At 36.5% G+C, this 20,619-nt stretch overlaps 1 protein-coding gene across 2 annotated transcripts in view; it reads right to left on the bottom strand.

Annotated features, from left to right (window-relative positions):
• Nucleotides 1–20,041, bottom strand: part of plin1 (perilipin 1) — a 31,401-nt gene extending 11,360 nt beyond the window's left edge. The window contains exons 1-7 of one of the 2 annotated variants that reach the window (XM_042743970.1): nucleotides 19,741–20,041; nucleotides 19,269–19,464; nucleotides 11,097–11,179; nucleotides 10,669–10,933; nucleotides 7,315–7,505; nucleotides 5,851–5,991; nucleotides 4,815–5,006 (exon numbers count right to left, since the gene is read on the bottom strand). In XM_042743970.1, coding sequence (XP_042599904.1) covers nucleotides 4,815–5,006; nucleotides 5,851–5,991; nucleotides 7,315–7,505; nucleotides 10,669–10,933; nucleotides 11,097–11,179; nucleotides 19,269–19,464; nucleotides 19,741–19,785 — 1,113 coding nt within the window. In that variant the 5' untranslated portion in view covers nucleotides 19,786–20,041. The remainder of the gene's footprint in view (nucleotides 1–4,814; nucleotides 5,007–5,850; nucleotides 5,992–7,314; nucleotides 7,506–10,668; nucleotides 10,934–11,096; nucleotides 11,180–19,268; nucleotides 19,465–19,740) is intronic. The other variant, XM_042743971.1, reaches the window with a different exon arrangement.
• Between the last annotated feature and the right edge of the window lie 578 nt (nucleotides 20,042–20,619).

The raw sequence follows: 20,619 nt of genomic DNA, 5'->3' as shown, positions 1-20,619 counted from the left end.
TTCATTTTAGTTATATAATTTATTATTTAGTTACATAATCATTGTTTCAAAACACAAGCTCATTGTGATATGTATTGAGAACATTTGAATTAATCACCAAAACACAACAGTATGATCTTCTTTCAGTTTAGTACTTAAAACAATCAGTTCATTCAAGAGCAAACAATGCAAGATACATGTATCAAATCACCTTTGTTGCTGAAATAATTACAGTAATACAGGCAATAAATGTCAAGTTAGAAAATACACTTACCTTACCTAACTTGCATATGTCACATAAAATCAATAACGTTTGTAAAAGTATTTATCCAGTGTGTTATCAAAAGGTGTGATGAAGGTATGACATGGCCATACGGTTTTGTGCTAGAACAGTTTACTGTCAATGCAGTCAATGTCCTAACTCCATATGACTTAATCTATATTCTAGCTAAATTTTCAGATGAAGGGAGAGTTATAGTAATGTGCAGTCTTTACCATGGCAATGCTTCAATATACATTATCACATGGCATAATGTAATGTAAAATGCTGTATTTGATGCCGTCTGTCTCCCTTCTTCTGATACACCTCTTATCTATCTCTGATCAGTTCCTCTCCCTTGTGTCCTGCTGCATATTCACAAATAGCAAAACACAGGGTTTTACAAATAAGGATGTCCTCAAAGAGAGGTTTTAGGTGAATTTGTCAAGTTTTGCTTACTTCTGGGTAACAATTTTTCCCCAGTATATGGTTACAGTAAGTAGGTACACACACACACACACACACACACACACACACAGGTTTTCCTATCATTATGATGACACTCCATATGAGTAATGGGTTTTATACTGTCTCCCCCTACACTAACCCTACTCTTAAACCTTCCCTAATGAAAATTTTTTTTTCTCATTGGACCCAAAAAAGGACAATGATTTCAGATATTGCCATCTTTATGGGGACATTTTGTCATGTGTCCTGAAGGAGGGAATGGAGACGTCACATCCCTCACCACAGCTGCTGTACCACCGCTGTGAAACCTGGTATGCATTGCACCTGCTGCCTTTTTATGCTCACGCAGTGATCAGCCGCAGCTAGAAGCCATCATCGCATGCCAATGTGCACTGGCTCATTTAGTTTACACTCGAAGTAGATTGGTCTCTCTTAGCGAGATCCCAATTCATCGGTCACCGACGTGACGTCTGTTCCCTCCTTCAGGGAACAAGGGTTACTATACATATTTTTTAATCTCATGCCAACTTAATCAAGTGAGTTCTTTACTTTTAAGAAAGTGAAAGTTATGTGACATACAGCCAAGTATGGTGACCCATACTCAGAATTTGTGCTCTGCATTTAACCCATCCAAAGTGCACACACACAGCAGTGAACATACACCTGGAGCAGTGGGCAGCCATTTATGCTGCGGCGCCCGGGGAGCAGTTGGGGGTTAGGTGGCTTGCTCAAGGGCACCTCAGTCATGGTATTGAAGGTGGAGAGAGTGCTGTACATTCACTCCCCCCAACGACAATCCCTGCCGGCCCGAGACTCGAACTCGCAACCTTTGGATTGCAAGTCTGACTCTCTAACCATTACGCCACAACTTCCCAAATATAGTATGTAACCGAGACGTTATCCAATATACCAGTGCCTTTCCTAAGCAGTGGAGCCTGAAAAGGCCACTTGTTGATCTGATTCCCAAATATGTTTCTAAACATGGCTCTTCTGGATCTGCACTTACACTAACTACATTTATTTGATTAAAAAAAAAAAAAAAAAAAAACTATTTTGTGAAATATTATTAAAATTTAAAATAACAATTTAAAATGGAAAAAAAAAAATGTAATGCTGTTACAGCAAAGCTGAATTTTCAGCATCATTACTCCAGTCTTTAGTGTCATGAATCTGATCTCAAATTATTTAATTGACGTGACATACAGCCAAGTATGGTGACCCATACTCAGAATTCATGCTCTGCATTTAACCCATCCAAAGTGCACACACACAGCAGTGAACACACACACACCATGAACACACATCCGGAGCAGTGGACAGCCATTTATGCTGCGGCGCCTGGGGAGCAGTTGGGGGTTTGGTGCCTTGCTCAAGGGCACCTCAGTCGTGGTATTGCGGGCCTGAGACTCAGACCCACAACCTTAGGGTTAGGAGTCAAACTCTCTAACCATTAGGCCACGACTTCCCCAATTTATAATTAATAAAAAAAAAAAAAAAAAAAAAAAACGGATTCTATTACTCCAGTTTAAAACCTAAAACTAACAGTTGTTAAAACCAGACAGGAACAGTTATCTCCTCATCTGACAGCAAAAATTCTCAGATTTACAATACAGATGACCTCCACCTCATCTGTTTTTGATTAAATCCTCATGTGGGTATCTCCTTTTCACACAACACTTCGCAAATGCCTAGAAAACATGTCTGCACACATGTATGTGCTGTGCCATGTGTCCCGGTTTCTCAAAGAAAGTGAAACGTAACCTGCTTGACAATAAACAATACAAGCAGGATTAACATGATTCTCAATTAAATTGCATCCACTTGCTTCTGTTGGAACTGACTCTAGAAGAGGCCTTTCATGAGCAGCACTGATGTGTGTTTTGACAGGTTTCTGTAGTGTCTACAGTGGAAGTGAGGTAATGAGGACTTTTACAGGACACAATAGGGTCAGACAACCACTCTTCCTAGCAACAGTCACAGATTGAAGACCACTGTGCTCCATCACTATACCCATATCAGGATAACTACCAGAGGTGTCAAGCCAGACAGAGGTTAAAGGGTTACAGTTATCTGCTTTGCACATCTCCATGTTATCATTTACCTGAAGGGATAAAACTGCAGAAAGGAATGTAAAAAATATGGTTGTGCCATGCTGTGGTTATTTTATTTATTCTTTAAAAAGATGAAGATCAGAGTCTGTAGCGTAAACCAACAAGATTCTATTTATAATTAATATGAAATATTACTTTACTGAAAGACACAAAACAATCTAATCCATATTGATGAATCTTTATAAGTTAGATCAAAATGCAAACTGCCTGAAACGGATGGCCTGCATGGCAAGTTCTTTTTTATGATTGGCATAGGCTACTTGTTGTTCTACAGAGAGATATTATCTTGTCAAAGGCTTTATCATGTTAAAAATGTATATGGCTTTGAATGGAACTTTCTAAATTGCTGCCAAAATGCTCACAAAAACTGCAGATTTTTCATGCTCCTACAAAGACATTTGATCTTGGAAGCAAAATTATATTTGCATTGAGTGTGTTAGAAAGGACGGTTGTATTTCCTGAGAGTAACACAGAAAGTTCTCAGGACTCGAGTGAAAAGAATCTTTGTCAGTCACTCAGTCTCAAAAAATAAGCCCATGTGGCGTCTCCTCTTAAATTCTCTAGTTCAATTTTCACAACTATTTGCTTGAATTTAATTTATACTTCAAAACCTAGTTATTGTGTCAGTGACTTAGCCAATGCTACCAAAATAAAGTGTTTGCCACACTAGTCAAAATGTTTTGTTTATAAATGTTTTGTTATATGCTAATTTAATTTAATTTAATTTCATTTTGTTACAGTATATGCAAATTTCATTTTGTTATATGCAATTTTATTTTATATTAGTTATATGTTAATTTTTTTTTTTGTTTGTTGACAGACTGCTTTCTATACTATACAAGAACACATTTTCTGCCTCATTCTGTGATAAGAAGCCACATCAGATCACAAAAGGAAGCTATTTCAAAACATTTGACTGATGTTGTGGAGTAAAAACGCAGGGTTCATGTAACAGATGCTGCAAAAGATGCAAAACTGAAAGAAAGAAAAAAAATGCAATACACAAAGTTCAATATTATATTGAAGAGTTTTGGAATCCCTACACCACACATTCTTACTTATCTTCTTACAGCTCTTCCACGATGAGCAACTGTAAATTTTCAATTTACAAGTAACACATTTCTACATGTACTGTAAATGTACTGTATAAATATAAATGTATTTACAGCAAAATTGTGATTCCTATTTCATTACAATGACAAGTACGGTTACAAAATAGTGAGAAATTTCTGGTAAATTTCCAAAACTCCAAAAGACTATGAAAATTTACTAAACCCCCCGCGCCCCCCCAAAAAAAGCCCACCCCTTTGAAACCCTAATGGCAAGCTATCTGCCTCCTTAGCAGACATTACAAACATTCCATGTCAGACATTTATGGAACATATACGTCTGACAGATTTTGATAAATTAATGGATCATTTTGCATGTGATGACTCACATGATGAAAGAATGTTTAGAAGTTTTGAAAAGTTTGACATTTTCACTAAGAATCAACTTATCCGTTTTGATCAGCAAGCCATGTGAATTTAGTTATTGTGCAAACTGTAGAAAATTTTACTTATTTTTTGCACACGTGCCAATTTTTCAAAACACATGCAATTTGCTTAAATCAACAAGAAATCGAATCTGATGTGAACAAGAAACTAATTAAGAACTTATTGTTTTGAGAAAAAAACTCTCACTCAAGAATTAAGCCAAAGAGATTGAGAAAAACTGCAAGATGCTCTAACGCAGTTGTGAAGAAAGGTCACAATTTATTTAAACAATTCAATGTTGCTCTCAGTCTAGACAGAATCTATAATGGAAATATCCCCTGATATGCAGAGCTGGATGTGTGATCACAGCAGGGGTGGGTGATGAGTTTGAGGTGTGTGTGTTTGTTTGTGTTGAAGGGGGTCTATGCACATGTGAGGAGTCCACGTGAACTAGATTCCAGACAGTACAAACCACGTGAGGGGCCAAATCAAATCAAACCCGCGGATGACTGACTCACTCACCAGCCCATAATAAGAAAGGATGTGCAGTGCTCTCTCCCTGACTGTGCCATAGGACTGCAGGACAATGCTGACTCCATCCTTAGCCAGGTTGAAGCTGGTTAGATAGGTTTTCTTTACATTAGCCACCACAGACCCATAGACCATCAATAATTGCTGCCCTAATCCACTGACCAGCCTCAGCAGCCCATTACTCTGCAAGAGAAAATATACTATATGTGTACTATATGTGAACAACCATCTTCATATGAGTGTATTAGGAAGATTAAACAAACAAACAATCCAACAATTTTCTTATGCTTTTATGGAGGTCTGTGTACTTACAGAATGGTTTCTTGCCAGGACTGCTAGCAACAAGTGTTGCGTAATACATAGCACTTATATATCATTGCTCTTTTGTTGTTTTTGATTGCTTCCATTGTCCTCATTTGTAAGTCGCTTTGGATAAAAGCGTCTGCTTAATGACTAAATGTAAATGTAATGTAAATGTAAATGTAATATTGCTTAAATCTCACATTTATGCAATATTTAAGCAAATTTCACAGGCAAAAAAGGCCTATTGTCTATTGTGAATAGTGTAGTGATATATTAAGCACAGCTCACACAGAAGACACATTCACACAAATCAGCTTTCTTATGGTCAACACAGCGAATTTGAGTCAACAACTTGAACACAATTTTGCCAGCAAACTTTCGAAGAACAGCGGAAACTTGGACCACACCTTACAGTAAGTCACCAGTATATAGTACTGTACACTCAAACAAACTCATACAGTAGATCAAATTGGGAAATTTCTAAAAGTATATCACTAAACAAAACAAAATAAAAAAAAATCGTATAAGTTTAATGGGAGGTATGAATGTTTATGGTATTACTGCATCAAAAAATGGCAGTGAAACTTTTTCACTCACACTTTTCAGTGAACTTTCAGTAAACTCCAACAATTATAAATAAACAACATTTTTTAAGTGTGTAAATTACTGGACATAAATAGATTTTGCAAAAAAAAAAAAAAAAAAAAAAAAAAATCTCACTAACCTCTAGCTGCTCAAACTCATTACTGGTCATCTCCTTCAGAGAACTGTGCTGTTGTGCATCTTTCAGAAACACTGCCACAGAGCTCGGCAGACCCAGTATTACACTTCCTATGGTCTTCACAGTCCTCATGGTATACTCAACCTTAAAAAAGACAAAATCAGCTTTTACAAATTTTATATTTACTGTTTTGATTTTGTTTTTGTATAGGCGATACATTTTGTGCATGCAGTATATATACAAAGTTCTGAAATGAAACTCTAGATGGCACAGTCTGATAGGTCCAACTAAATCTGACATAATGACATCATCACATGTCACAGCTGATTGGTTCTCTCTTGTATCGGTAGCCAATGAGCTCACTGCTCAACATTCAAATATATGACTGCTTGCTGTAGCAGTTGCAGTGTGCTTCAAAAACCCTCCACCTTCCCCAGCTCCACCTGTATAAACAGTGTATATATATATATATATATATATATATATATATATATATATATATATATATATATACATACATACACACTTTTGTAAAGAATCTGATACATTACTTTTAGCAAGGACACATTTAAATGTATCAAAAGCAACAGAATTTTATTTCAAATAAATTTTGTTATTTTGAACTTTCTATTTTTAAAATAATCATTCACAGTGACCCAACAAACACCAACATTTCTATGGCGTAGAAATGGCTGTTGGTTTTGGATATGAATTGAAAATACAGCAGTAACTTGTCTTTCTTAACGCCAACATGGTGAACACACTGATATAGAAAAACTCCCTGGAAGTTGGTATTTGTTAGGCAGGATGACCCAGACATCAGGGAGTAAATGTTAATTGTTGCAAAATATTAGTGGGACATCAGAGACTAATTTAGCAACATAGGAAAGACAATAGCAGTATGACACTGACGCATTGACTTTTGTACAGACCATTTTCTTTACAATCTCAGTTTAAACTTAATTGTTGGCAATGTTTTATTACACTAGTCACATGGCCTTTCAGCCAGTAGTCACTATTTGAACATGCTCATCATTATGTCAACTATGTGCTTTATACTGTTATAGAGGTTGACATGCTTCTTATTTGTCAGTATAATTTCAAAAAAAAAAATTGTTAAATAGGGAAAACATGGAAGTGTTTGGAAGCTTCTAAATTCATCCCTGTTTGGATCCTAAGGAATGTATGGTGCTAAGCTAAATGCTATCATAGTGGCACGGCACGCTACAGTGATTAAGTGCACTCACTGAGACTGGAGAGGTACGTATCAACTCATCTAAGATGAAAAAAGAACATAGTTTAACATTTAAAAATCATTTCGTTTTCCTTTAATTTTGAATGGGCTCTATGAAGAGTTGAACATAATTACATAACCTAACACTTCAAAAAAGAACATGTGCTCAACGCTGAAGCCACATTTTGTTCTTGGAAGGACAAACTAACACTTAAATGCTGTTTGCTACTTACCAGGGGACTCATGCCAGGGATCTGTTTGACCAGTCCCTGACCTTGACGTTTGGAGCGCTGAAGTTGTGCAGCGGTCTTCTCCAATGCTCGTCTGTAGGTGGTGCCAGCCAGTGCTCCCAGCCTGCTGAAGCTGGGCTTTGGGGCAGAGGCTCCAACATCAGGCTCCTGCTCTCCCATACTCCCATCATCCTCTGCAAAATAGACATTTTATGTGAGGACATAAAGAGTGGAAGGGAGGACTTTTAACTGCTTTCATGCTCTCTTATAGTGGTCCAAACACTCATCTTATTCACTCACTCTCTGTGACAAAAAGATGACTGTGAAAGGGTCACAGAGTGGTTAAAATGACTTTATGCAATGAAAAAAAAAAAAAATTACAACAGTGGAATTAAAAGATAACAATGGCATGAACAGGCAGAATATTGAAAGGACAATTAAAATGTATTAATATAATATATTTACTTACTGTCTTAATATTTAGTCATTTAAAAACTGTATCGTTCTCTATATACTGTATGTGTGTCTAGGATTCAAAAATTTGGGGTTAGTAAGATTTTTAAAGGTTTTTGAAAAGTCTCCCTTTTCTCTCTAAGGCTGCATTATTTGATCAAAAATACAGTAAAAGCAGTAATATTGTGAAATATTATTACAATTTAAAATACCTACTTTAGTACAATATATTTTAAAATGCTATTTATTCCTTATTATCAATATGAAATAATGCGCTGTTAAATATTTTTGTGGAAACTGTAGTACATTTTTGGGGAATCTCTTATGACTAAAAAGAACAGCATTTATTTTTAATAAACCTTTTGTAACTATATAAAGGCCTTTAATGTCAGTTTTGATCATTGTATTGATTGTATTAAAAGTATTCCTTTATTTTAAAACAATCTTAGAAAGATCAGAATGTTTTTGAAAGAAATACTTTTATTCACTAAGATGCATTAAATGATACAATTTGTTTATGTTGATTTTACTTATAAATATATACAATTGAAAATTACATTTAATAATATATATCTTTTTTTTCTATGACATGAAATGGTTTGTGCAGACTTCACTGGGACAACATACCCATCTGTGACATGGCCCACTACTGTGCCAACTATAGCACTGGTTTCCTACATAGTGGGAGGAAATGTATTCCTTCAGGCTAGGAAATGACAAAAACAAAAAGATGGCGGAAATGAAGAAAGAGAGTTTCTTAGCATTATATCTTCAGGGCAGATTTATAAATGATCTCTATACATAAGGGTTAAAAAGAGAAGTTCCTCAGGAAGCACTTCCTCTCTGTGTATAAACAGAACCCAATGTAATAATGCCACACATGACTACTAAGCTCAGGGCTACAGAGGCATTCAGGCCCTCTCGCTCAATATACAACATTAAATGCAATCCAATTCAATTTACAAAGGCAGACAAAACACACACTAAACAGATTCTCTCTGCTGAATGTACCATTAAACATGGCCACAGAAAGACACAAGCATGAAAAAATGCTCTAACTGTATTGGGATAGAAAAAACCAGCAGCGTGCTGCTTTTTTATGGCCACGTGAGAAAGGAATAATCCAGTTCGACACACTTTCACACTCATGGATAAACAAAGGATAAAACAGAGAGCTGTCCACAGGAAACTTTACTCTTCCGTTTCTAAGGAATCAAAGGAATAATTGCCTCTGAGCAAAAAGATCTCTAAGTCAGTTTTGTAAATTGCAGATTTGGAGAAATGTATCATTACATCACTTGCTCACCAGTGGATCATTTGCAGTGAATGGGTGCCATCAGCATGAGTCTCCAAACAGCTCATAAAAAAACATCACAATAATCCATAAAAATATAAGTAATCCACAATCTGCATGTTAGTAATAAATCCATCAGTAAGATGGTTTTAACTTCAACCCATTGTCAGCGGATTTTGATGTGAAAGGACCACAGGGGATGGACTTTTTATTTACTATAGAAAGCATTATGACCAGAAGCAATGGTTTAAAGTTAAAACACCTTAAGGATGGATTTGTTTCTTACAAACATGCCGCTTTTTACTTCACAAGGTGTTAACTGATGGACTGGAGTTGTGTGGATTATTGTGATATTTTTATCAGCTGGTTGGACTCTCATTCTGACGGCACCCATTCACTGCAGAGGATCCATTGTTGAGCAAGTGGTGTAATGCTAAATTTCTCTAAATATACTCAGATTAAGAAACAAACTCATCTAGATCTTGTAAATTTTCAGCAAGTTCTCATTTTTTGATGAACTATTCCTTTAAGGTGATGTAGACTTTTTATGTCGTAATTATTATTTACCAAAGCTTGATTTTTTTTTCTTGTGTGTTGGAAATGGGCTTCCATATTAGTTAAACCCACCCATTCAGCAACTGTATCTACTTTGTTTAATGTTTTTAAAAGTTTTAGTTTTATTTAATAACCCTGCCTTTTTTTAGACATCAAGCGCTGAGAGCGAAGCACTAGGGATCAATTCAAGCCAAAGCCAAAGTTCAAAGCCTGAATAGTTCTGTTCCAAAAGATAAGTAAATGTCTTACATAAATAGATACTAAATAATGATGTGATGAAACACTCTCTTTAAAACATCCTGTTAACAGATGATGCAATTTGTAGCCATGACTGTGAATACGTGCCTCCGGACACATCTCTGTAGAGAAGCAGATGCACAGTGGACACTTAAAGATGAAATATTATAATAAACAGACAGAAAAGTGGGAACAAGGCTACTACAGTTCTTCCAGGCAATGAGTCACTAAACTAGATCAACACTTATTCAATCTAGGGCTCTCTATTAACTTTATCCATGGGTCTAAGACTTGAACCACAGCAATACAGACCACAACAGAATAAAACATTATAATACATCTGTTGTTACAAAACAGTTTGCAAAGACAGTGTTTACATTTAACAGATACATATGCAAAATGGACGGTCTAACTCAGCGGAGTCCAGTCTTGCTCCTGCATGGCCACTGTCCTGCAAAGCTTAGCTCCAACCCTAAAACAAATAATCAATGTCTTCAGGCAACTTTAAAAACTTCCAGGCAAGCATACTGGGGCAAGGTGAAGCTAAACTCAGATGCTGTAGTCAAATTTAACAAAATAGTTATGAACCCATCACGTTTCAGGACTTCATCATCTCTTTAACAATGAAGTTTCAGCGACATCTAGTGTCCAGCCTTAAAAGCACATGCATTTTGCTGGGGCCACACTGAATTTATTTGATATTTATTTGATAAGATTTTCTCCCAAGGAATACAAATGAAGAAACTAAGGAACGTTCACTAAAAACATACAGCTATATACTGTAGGACTACATTAAGCATATAAGAATATCAGAATACCTGTCTCAGTTGAAGATACTGGAAGGACAATGTCGACCAGGTTTTCCAACAGACTAAGAGCCCTGTCAGCTCTCTGCTCAGCCAGGCAGACAAGCTTGCTGTTAAGGACATAATGTATGCCGTCATTTAAGGCATTCTTACTCTGCTGGTACCCAGTAGATACCGTGTCCATTACAACATTAGAGGTCTGTTTGATTGGACTGCCAACACTATCCTTAGCAGTTTCCAAAGTTGATGACACCAGCTCCTTGATGCTTGCTGTTAGCTGTTGAGGAGGAAGCAGAAGAAGGACATGTTTAAAATAAAGACATTTTACTATACTTGTATATGCATCTTAGCTAAATGTGTGCCCACGGTTAAAACAAATACAATTAACAACTTACAGAGCAGTATTAAGAAACCAGTTTTAGATATTTGAAGCACATTACCTCTTCAGGTGGATACTGCAAGGCTGGTACCTTCTCCTCCAGGTGGTCCAGTCCTCTGCAGGCCAATGAGTTGGCTGCTACAACTACAAATAATACAATTTTCATACAAATGCAGAGTGTTAATGTTTTATAACTTGGTTAAACGTCAAAATATATTATTTCTCATTAATGCAAGCATATGCTGATTAATTTGGCAACACATTAACAATTTCTTTCAAAATGTTTCCCCAGCTAATGCTAAGCCTTACTAACTCTTCTAGAGTTCATGAGGCTGACCTTTAATATCTGAAATTACTGCTGAACTGATCTGGAATGTTTTTATTGCCTTGTAAATGTCTTGTTAATGTTCATTATAGAAATAATCTATGTGGATGAAATACTGCATACATTATGTACACTTCCATTCAGAAGTTTGGAGAAGTTAATTTTTTAAATGGTTTTGAAGGAAGACTCTTACACTCACCAAGTATGCTTTTATTTGTTCAGATTTTTTTTTTTTTTTTTTTTTTACACAATTTAAAATAACTTTATTTAAAAAAAGATTAATCGGCTGTCAAATCGATTAATCATGGTATCGCATCCAAAATAAAACTTTGTATTTACATAATATGTGTGTGTACATTTATATATGAAATATATGCATTTATACAACAGTTCTTTCTAGTTTTCGAATCTGATTGGCTGATAAGAGTGCGATATTAGAGTGATATCAGAACTCCAACAGCCATTTCACAGTTTATATTCGTGTCACTCCGCTTGCAGTACTTCTAACAGCGAGTGTCATGGCGGACACTGAAATCCAGTATCATTTTATAAATATTAAATATCTCTCTCTCTCTCTCTTTATATATATATATATATATATATATATATATATATATATATATAAACCAAAATGCAAAAAAATATATACAGTGCCCTCCACAATTATTGGCACCCCTGTTTAAGATGTGGTCGTGGACTTATAAAAATTCTCCTTTTTTTTTTTAAACAACATAGAACCCAAATGCAAAAAAAGAGAAAAATCCAGCCTTTTATTTAAGTACATTACTTTGGTGGTAAAAAAAAAAAAATCACACATTTAGAAAAAAAAAAACTTGAAATCATGTGTCCCACAATTATTGGCACCCCTAACAATTCCGCTGAAAAATTTTATTGATTTTTTTCTTTATGTATTTTTCTGTAGTTGCTAAAGTTGGTCAGGGTATCTAGGAACTTTTAATTAGTAATTCATGACCTGGGGTATAAATATGACGTGACACAGAGGCCTAATTCTCTTACCTATTTGTCAACATGGCAAAGACAAGAGAACACACCATTCAAGTAAGGCAGATGTGTGTCGACCTTCATAAGTCAGGCAATGGCTACAAGAAAATAGCCACTCGCCTTAACTTGCCCGTATCTACAGTCAGACGAATCATTAAGAAGTTTAAAACAACTGGAACAGTGACAAACAAGGCTGGAAGAGGTCCCAAGTTTATCTTGCCACAACGCACAGTGAGGAGGATGGTAAGAGAAGTAAAAAAAAGTCCTAAGCACACTGTCACAGAATTGCATCAAAGAGTGGCATCTTGGGGTCACAAAGTCTCCAAAACAACCATCAGACGCTTTCTACATGCCAACAAGCTGTTTGGGAGGCATGCAAGGAAAAAGCCTTTTCTCACTAACACTCACAAACGTAAACGTCTGGAGTTTGCTAAGCGACACTGGGACTTCAACTGGGATCGTGTGCTTTGGTCAAATGAGACTAAGATTGAGCTTTTTGGCAACAAAAACTCTAAGTGGGTCTGGCGTAAAACAAAAGATGAGTATGCCGAAAAGCACCTCATGCCCACCGTGAAGTATGGTGGAGGATCTGTGATGCTGTGGGCCTGTTTCTCTTCCAAAGGCCCTGGGAACCTTGTTAGGGTACATGGCATTATGAACGCTTTGAACTACCAGGACATTTTAAATAAAAACCTGATGGCCTCTGCCAGAAAGCTGAAGATGGGTCGTCATTGGGTCTTTCAGCAGGATAATGATCCAAAACATGTGGCAAAATCTACACAAAAATGGTTCAGCAGTCACAAACTCAAGGTCCTCCCATGGCCATCTCAGTCCCCAGACCTCAACCCAATCGAAAACCTGTGGGGCGAGATAAAGAAGAGAGTGCATAAGAGAGGACCCAGGACACTGGATGATCTAGAAAGATTGTGCAAAGAAGAATGGTCAAAGATCCCTCTCTCTGTGTTCTCCAATCTTGTGAAATGTTATAGGAGGAGATTAAGCGCTGTCTTGTTGGCAAAAGGGGGTTGTACAAAGTATTAACATCAGGGGTGCCAATAATTGTGGGACACATGATTTCAAGTTTTTTTTTTCTAAATGTGTGATTTTTTTTTTTTACCACCAAAGTAATGTACTTAAATAAAAGGTTGGATTTTTCTCTTTTTTTGCATTTGGGTTCTATGTTGTTTAAAATAAAAGGAGAATTTTTAGAAGTCCACGACCACATCTTAAACAGGGGTGCCAATAATTGTGGATGGCACTGTATATATATCACTCATCTTTCAACGCGATCTCACAAAGATACATTATAATCAATAAAGTTCTCTACGCTGGATATTAATGTTACTTCAAAGATAACGCTTTCCTCAGCAGATATTTAAACTAATGTTTATTGTGATATGAGACTGATCTTAAGAAAGAATGCTGTATCCGATGCAGGTAATCACACTCACTCAGTCAATCTTCCTCTCACAATATCTACTATACATAATACACTGCTTTTAATACAGTAATACAGTAAGCTTTTAACGAAGCAACTCAACATTCCTTAGTTACTAGCTAAAGTGACGTTTTAGAATTAGTAACGGAGGCTTGGGCTCAGCTGTTCAACTGTCATACTGAGATTTGAATCCGTGAAAATAGTTCTGCACAAAAGAGGTTTTTTTTAAAGACACTCCGTTGTTATTTTTTTATGTATTTACACACTCGTGCCGTCGAACTGCTGTATAAACGCAATATCACACTCGTAGACGTGAGATATGGCTGTATGTCGGCATGGCTGTGATTCGGCCATAGGCACGAGGCCGCAGGCCATCTACGAGTGTGATACACATCTACGAGTGTGATACACATCTACGAGTGTGATATTGCTTATATACATAGACACAGTACACAAATAAATTATTCAAACACAAACTTTTATTTTGGATGCAATTAATCGTGTTTAATCGATTTGACAGCCCTAATTTTAAACCTTCCAGTTTTCCTGTGATGCAAAGCTGAATTTTCAGCAGCCATTATTCCAGTCTTCACTGTCACATTATTCTTCAGTAAACATTTTTATATGCTGATTTGATGCTCAAGAAACATTTCTTGTTATTTTTAATCCTTGTTGAATACAAGCATGAATTTCCTAATCACAAGCACGGTGAGACCAGAGTTCAGTTTTGCAATGCCAGACTATAATCCTGGCTATGCCTGTCAGGACAGTCTTGGCTGTCCTGTCTTTGTTTAATTTGTGCCTGAGCTCATGGCTGTGTCTTTGTTTGTGTTGGCCATGTGCCCCTCTTGTCCTGCCTCCTCATTTTCAATCACTGTGTCCCCTTGTTTAGTCCTTGTTTGTCAGTTGTGTTCACCTGATCCTCATGTGCTCTGCTCTCTTTATATTGTGTTCATTTCCCACTGGTCTTTGCTGGTTCGTTTTGTGTGTGCCTTCTCCTTGCTTGTGTCTTTAGTCTTGTTAGAACTCGTTATTCAGTATATTGCATCTAGTCTAGTTTCCCTCTTGTTATTCTAGTTTTTATTTGTTCCCGTGTTTAGTCTATAGTCTAGTTCCAGTCTTTGTGGTTTAGTTTTTTATTGTAGTTCTTGATTCTTTTGATTTTTTTCCCTTTTATTTTCTTTGTAGTTTTCAGCAAGGTTGCTGTCTTGTCTTTATTTTGTTTGTAGTTCTTTATTTATTCCTAGCTTTTTCCTATTGTTATCCTTTTCTTTTCATAAGTGCCAGTTTATTATTTCTAGTATTTATTGTATTACTTTTGTTTTTCCTTTTCTGTTTTATTTCTTTTCTCCCTAGGCATAGTTTCAAAAGTTTTTACTTTTGATCTGTCTATCCCTTGTCTCTCCTGTTGTCTTGTCTTTGTGTGTGTCTGTTGTGTTGGTTCCTGCCCTGCTTCCTGAGTCCTCCCTGGTCACTGATTCTTCTGACCTGACAGACATTTTGGTGCTTCAAGAGTTACCATCCCCAAGGCCAAGCCTGTGGTTCCTTGAGTTGCTACCAAGTCTCCTTTTGCCACTGAGTCTGGAGCTACCCCCCTCCCTGACCAGCCTGTTTTCCTGTCGTGTGCCCTGCCCTATTGTGTGGACTATCTTCCTGCCTCATCTGTTTGTGTTCTCATTCTTGTTAAAGGGGTCATATGATGCGATTTCAATTTTCCCTTCTCTTTGGAGTGTTACAAGCTCTTGGTGCATATAGAAGATCTGTGAAGCTGCAAAGACTAAAGTCTCAAATCCAAAGAGATAGTTGAGACTCATCCACGCCCCCTGAAACAGCTCGTTCTAACACGCCCCCACATCTCTACGTCACTATATATGGGAAGATTTGCATAATGCCGCCCAAATGTTCACGCAAAGAAAGAAGGCGATATTCTCTCTGTTGCCACAGGTGCCATGTTGTGGAGTCGCTGTGTGTTTTGTTGAAGTGAAACTTTGTTTGGCCTTCCAAAAGAGGACATGACTAGAAATCAGTGGCTAAGTTGTATTTCAACACTGTTCCATAACAGTTCAACCCAAAAATTCAGATGTGTGCTGTGCATTTTATGGAGGATGAGGACTGTTTGCTGAACCAGTAGCCTGTAATGTGTCTGTTAACACAACGGCTGTTTCTATAAAGTTGGGCAGTTCAAACTTTGCAAGGACAGTCTGGCGCTTCTGACTCACAGCCGGTAGGTAAGTTTTTGCCAATGAAGATTCAAACGCGAGTTTTGAGCAGTAGAGTAGGCTTGTTGTTTGCAGACATGGTTTTATGTTTATGCATCGTGACACGCAACGCATAAAAAGACAGTATAAGTCATTATAATCAGTAATTATGTCCCCACTGGATGCAACAAATGCCTCCTTTGTAATGGGTTTTATTTGTTTTGCCTCGTCTAGTGATGTCCGAATCGCGAACAAATCTTTCTATTTAACCGGATCTTCTTTGTGAACCGGTCGAACCAGTTCACCAAATCAAACTGAATCATTTGAAATGGTTCGCGTCTCCAGTAGGCACTAATCCACAAATTACTTAAGTTATTTGGTTTATAAACGTGCCTTACACTCCCTCTGACGCGAAATAAACCAATATCCTGAGTTATTCAGTTACTCCTAACAATACATTGATTGAACTGCTAAAAGAGAACCGATGATGGGATGATCACGAGCAGAGCAGCTGGACTGAGTCTTGTGCTGCTGGCCTGGGGGACGGCATAGTATCTTAAGGGGCGTAACATTTCCATCACACGCTTGAGGCATTCGGCCAATCACAACACACTGGATAGCTGGCCAATCAGAGCACACCTCGCTTTTCAGACCGATGAGCCTTGTAAAAATCGACACATTTCAGAAGGCGGGGCATAGAGGAGAAACTATAATGTACATTATATGGAAAATAATGTGTTTTTTGAACCTTAAACCGCATAAACACATTGTATTACACCAAATACATAAAATAATGTTCTTTTTAGCAGCATCATATGAACCCTTTTATAAACTCTGTTCTCCCGTTCATTCTGCATCTGGGTCCTCCATTGCCATAGAATGAAAATAACTGCATTACTCAACTTGTATTTGAAATTATGTTACAATTATATTTGTACAAAATACACAGGAGGACAAAAACATACACTTTTTTTTCTCCCCCTTCTTTTGTTGGGGGGGGGGTTGGTCATTCAGAATCCTCAGATTTTGAGACAAGAAAAGCATTTGCAGAAGAAGATTTAACTGAATAGCACTACTTTTTTTCCTTTTTTTTGAGTTAAATGATCTTTTAGGGTTATATATTAATATCAATTATACTACTTATACTACTATATATCAATTGAATGCTTGAATCTGATTGGCTGACGAACGTTCTGAGATGTGCAATTATTTTCTGGGAAACGCATGGCGAACGTAGTTCCAGGAAGCTCTCTTGACCGTATTACAGTTCCATATCACTTCGCATAGTAAAACTGTAATAACGGAAATTACAGGACTAACAAAAACAACATGACAGACGATTTTCTGAAAGTAAATACACATGACATTTCTCACAAGCGAGGTAATAACAGCGCTGTTTAGAGACGCTGCTACAGAACACTGTTGAGGGATGCACAGAGGTAGCCTAATTCACACAAGTGCTCTCTCTCTCTCTCTCTCTCTTTCTTTCTCTTTCTCTGTGTCTCTGTCTCTCTCACTCTCTTTCTAATAACTTCATTAATAACTGCTATAGAATGCTATCAACGAGGCGTTGGATGAGATGCGGAAGAAATAATCCTACTCAACAGCGATTTAAATACAAAAACCTGACGAATCCCTTTAAATATATAATCTGATCGATGTCTTGAGGTGTGGTAACCATAGTATAAGCGGAATAATTGACTTCGGGCCTTTGAATTATTAGAAAAATAATGTACATCGTCTTGTTTCTGTGATGGTGCGTCGGGCTGATGACTGATGTATCTGTTCAATTGAACTTTACTGCAAATATATGAACTCACCTGTTTTAAATACTTTTATATTTAACATGTTCGTTTATGTCCTATATTTAGTGTTAAACTGTTGGTCTTTAAAATAAATCTACTTTTGATTTTCACCGTTGACTGCACGCTGATAACTTTGCTCTGATGTGGCAATAGCGATATATGACTGTTGTATCTGAATATATATGAAATAGCTGTTTTAAATATTTTTTATATTTAACATTAGTTTATCAGTAGCATGTTTGAAAGTATATTATTTCGATTATTGGTGCTTTCATAGGCTCTCTCACACGCGCCCTATTATGAAATACCCTATGATAAGTACAGAGAGTCTCTCTCTTGCCGCCACACACGCATGCACGCACGCACGCACGCACGATAATATCGTGAATCGGCGATCTCACAGGCTGGCGATATGACGATTTAAATCATGACCATATCGCCCAACACTATTGCAGACCAAAACAGCTCATTAACTTCTCACCAGATTACTTCTTTTGCAGAGTCTCACTAAAACAGACTTGATTGTAATGCAAAAATAAGATATTAGGCTTCTCATTTTATTTGTTCTGCCTATATTCTACGGACTGATTTATTGCCAAACTCTCAGAAATATAGGTACAAAAGCTGTCACTGGGGTGGTACCTTTTCAAAAGGTACAATTTTGTTCCATTAGGTTCTAATATGTACATTTTAAGTACTAATATGTACCTTTAAGGTACCAAAATGGACCCTTTAGGTACAAACATGTACCTTTTGGAAAGGGACCGCCCCAATGACAGCTTTTGTACCTTTATTTCTGAGAGTGTAGGAACTAAACTGCAGTCTCCATTCCTTCACATCAATTTAAACTCATTTGCTTACTGATTGTCCCAAAAATAGAGACATTCTCTAAAAACTGGTCATTTTACTTGCTAATCCTTTTATTTGCACTAGCCTATAATAATAAAGTTGTTGGTAAATCATAATTATGACATAAAATGTAAAAATTTGAGATACTACCTCAAACTGTAATTATGAGATCAATCGAATTTGACGTAAAATTCATAATCATGATATAAAAATTCAAACTCTGCATTAAAGACTTTATACCAGATACAGCTTGTTCCCTGACAAACTTTTTATGTAATATTTACTACTTTACGTAATTATATTATGTATTTATGTATATATTTAGAATCTCATAATTTATGATTTACCATAACATGAGCTTCCACAAACTAGTCATTGCTAAACAAAAAAGGAAAAGAAAAAAAAGAGTGAAAGCAGTGTAGTTAAATTTGACAAAATTGTAATGTACCTATAAAACTTCTCTAATAAGTCAGATTTCAGGACAATAAGGTTTCAAATTTTTAATAAATAAAAAAGGCCTAGGTACTAAAAGAATCTACTTTACATGATTATCATCATTAAATGATTATTATTATTATTACTACACTGTATAAATAATAGAGAAGATTTCACTTACGCTGGGGCTCGAGTACATGGAGGGCAGGTTGAATGCTCCACATGGCCAAGCTGCCAGCCTTACGCACACCTTTCTCATACATGCCACACACAGAGTATATAATGGGATGAGACTGCTTCGTATGCATGTATGTCTTCTCAATGGATTCCAGAGCGGCACTGACAGATCGAAGATTGCGGATTCGAAGAAGTACATTCTGCAAGAAAAATGTCACAACTCTGAACAATAAAGTTTTTTTTTTAGTTTTCTACCTCAGATTTTAATCCAAACCTAGTCGTACTTTTGTGAATATGTATTAATAATATTTTTGAATAACCTATAAGACTGGTGTGGACATAGACACACTGATAAACAGCACTGACCCTCAAAATAAACAAATGTATTCAAACTTAAAACAGCGCAAGACAATAAAACTAAAAATTAAAAACTGAGCTATCAGCAGGACAGCAACTGCCACACTCTGAAACATTACCTGTTCCTTCAAAACCTCATCGGTGTCCTTTTTCTCAGACTCCATCTCCAATACTGATATAAAGTTGGTTCGATGTTTGACGTTGGATATTAGACAGATATTCAGCCGCGCAAACCTTCAATAAATTCTTAGTGCATGAGTATAATGAGTATAATTGTATAAAACATGGCTTATCTGAAAAGCATTAGAAGGTAGAACTGAACACACATCGCAGTTTATTTGTTTTAATCCTCCACGATATGTTGCAACGCATTAAAATGCTCTTGCAGCTAGCGTTTAGGCCAATTAGGGACCGTCTGCAAAGTACACGTGAAAGGATAAAACGATTAACTGTTTCCCATCGGAACGTTTTGTACAGTTAACAAAACAAGAGCAACGGGTGCACCAAGGTCTTTGAAAGATATAAAGACAAACACTTATAACGCTCACTTAAATATAAATCAGAAATCTTGTAAACATAATGTGATAGTGATTATTATTATTCATAATATTAATAAGTATATTAATAAACGAAAAATATTAAAAATCAATATCATTCCATAATCCAGTGGTTATGCAGTAGGCTGATTAATTTTAATGTTCGTTGTTTTCACACAGAAGTATGACACCATAAAAGTGCAGCTATAAAGTTTTAAACCAGTAAATAAATTCATTTAAAATAAATACACTCTTCTGTATCAACCTCATGGTGTGTGTCTTTGTTAGGGTTGCAAAATTCAGGGACTTTTCAAGACTGGAAACGTTCCATGGGAATTAACGGGAATAAATGGGAATTAATGGGAATAAATGGGAATTAACAGGAATTAACAGGAATAAACTGGAAATTTGCAAAACCGCAGGAACTGGGGACTTAAATGAAGTTGAGAAAAAATCTTGCCG

Source organism: Cyprinus carpio, chromosome B18 (genome assembly GCF_018340385.1).
Source record: "Cyprinus carpio isolate SPL01 chromosome B18, ASM1834038v1, whole genome shotgun sequence".
Lineage (NCBI taxonomy): Eukaryota > Metazoa > Chordata > Actinopteri > Cypriniformes > Cyprinidae > Cyprinus > Cyprinus carpio.
Note: the sequence above shows the minus strand (reverse complement) of the source record. Positions and strands in the feature narration are given on the sequence as shown.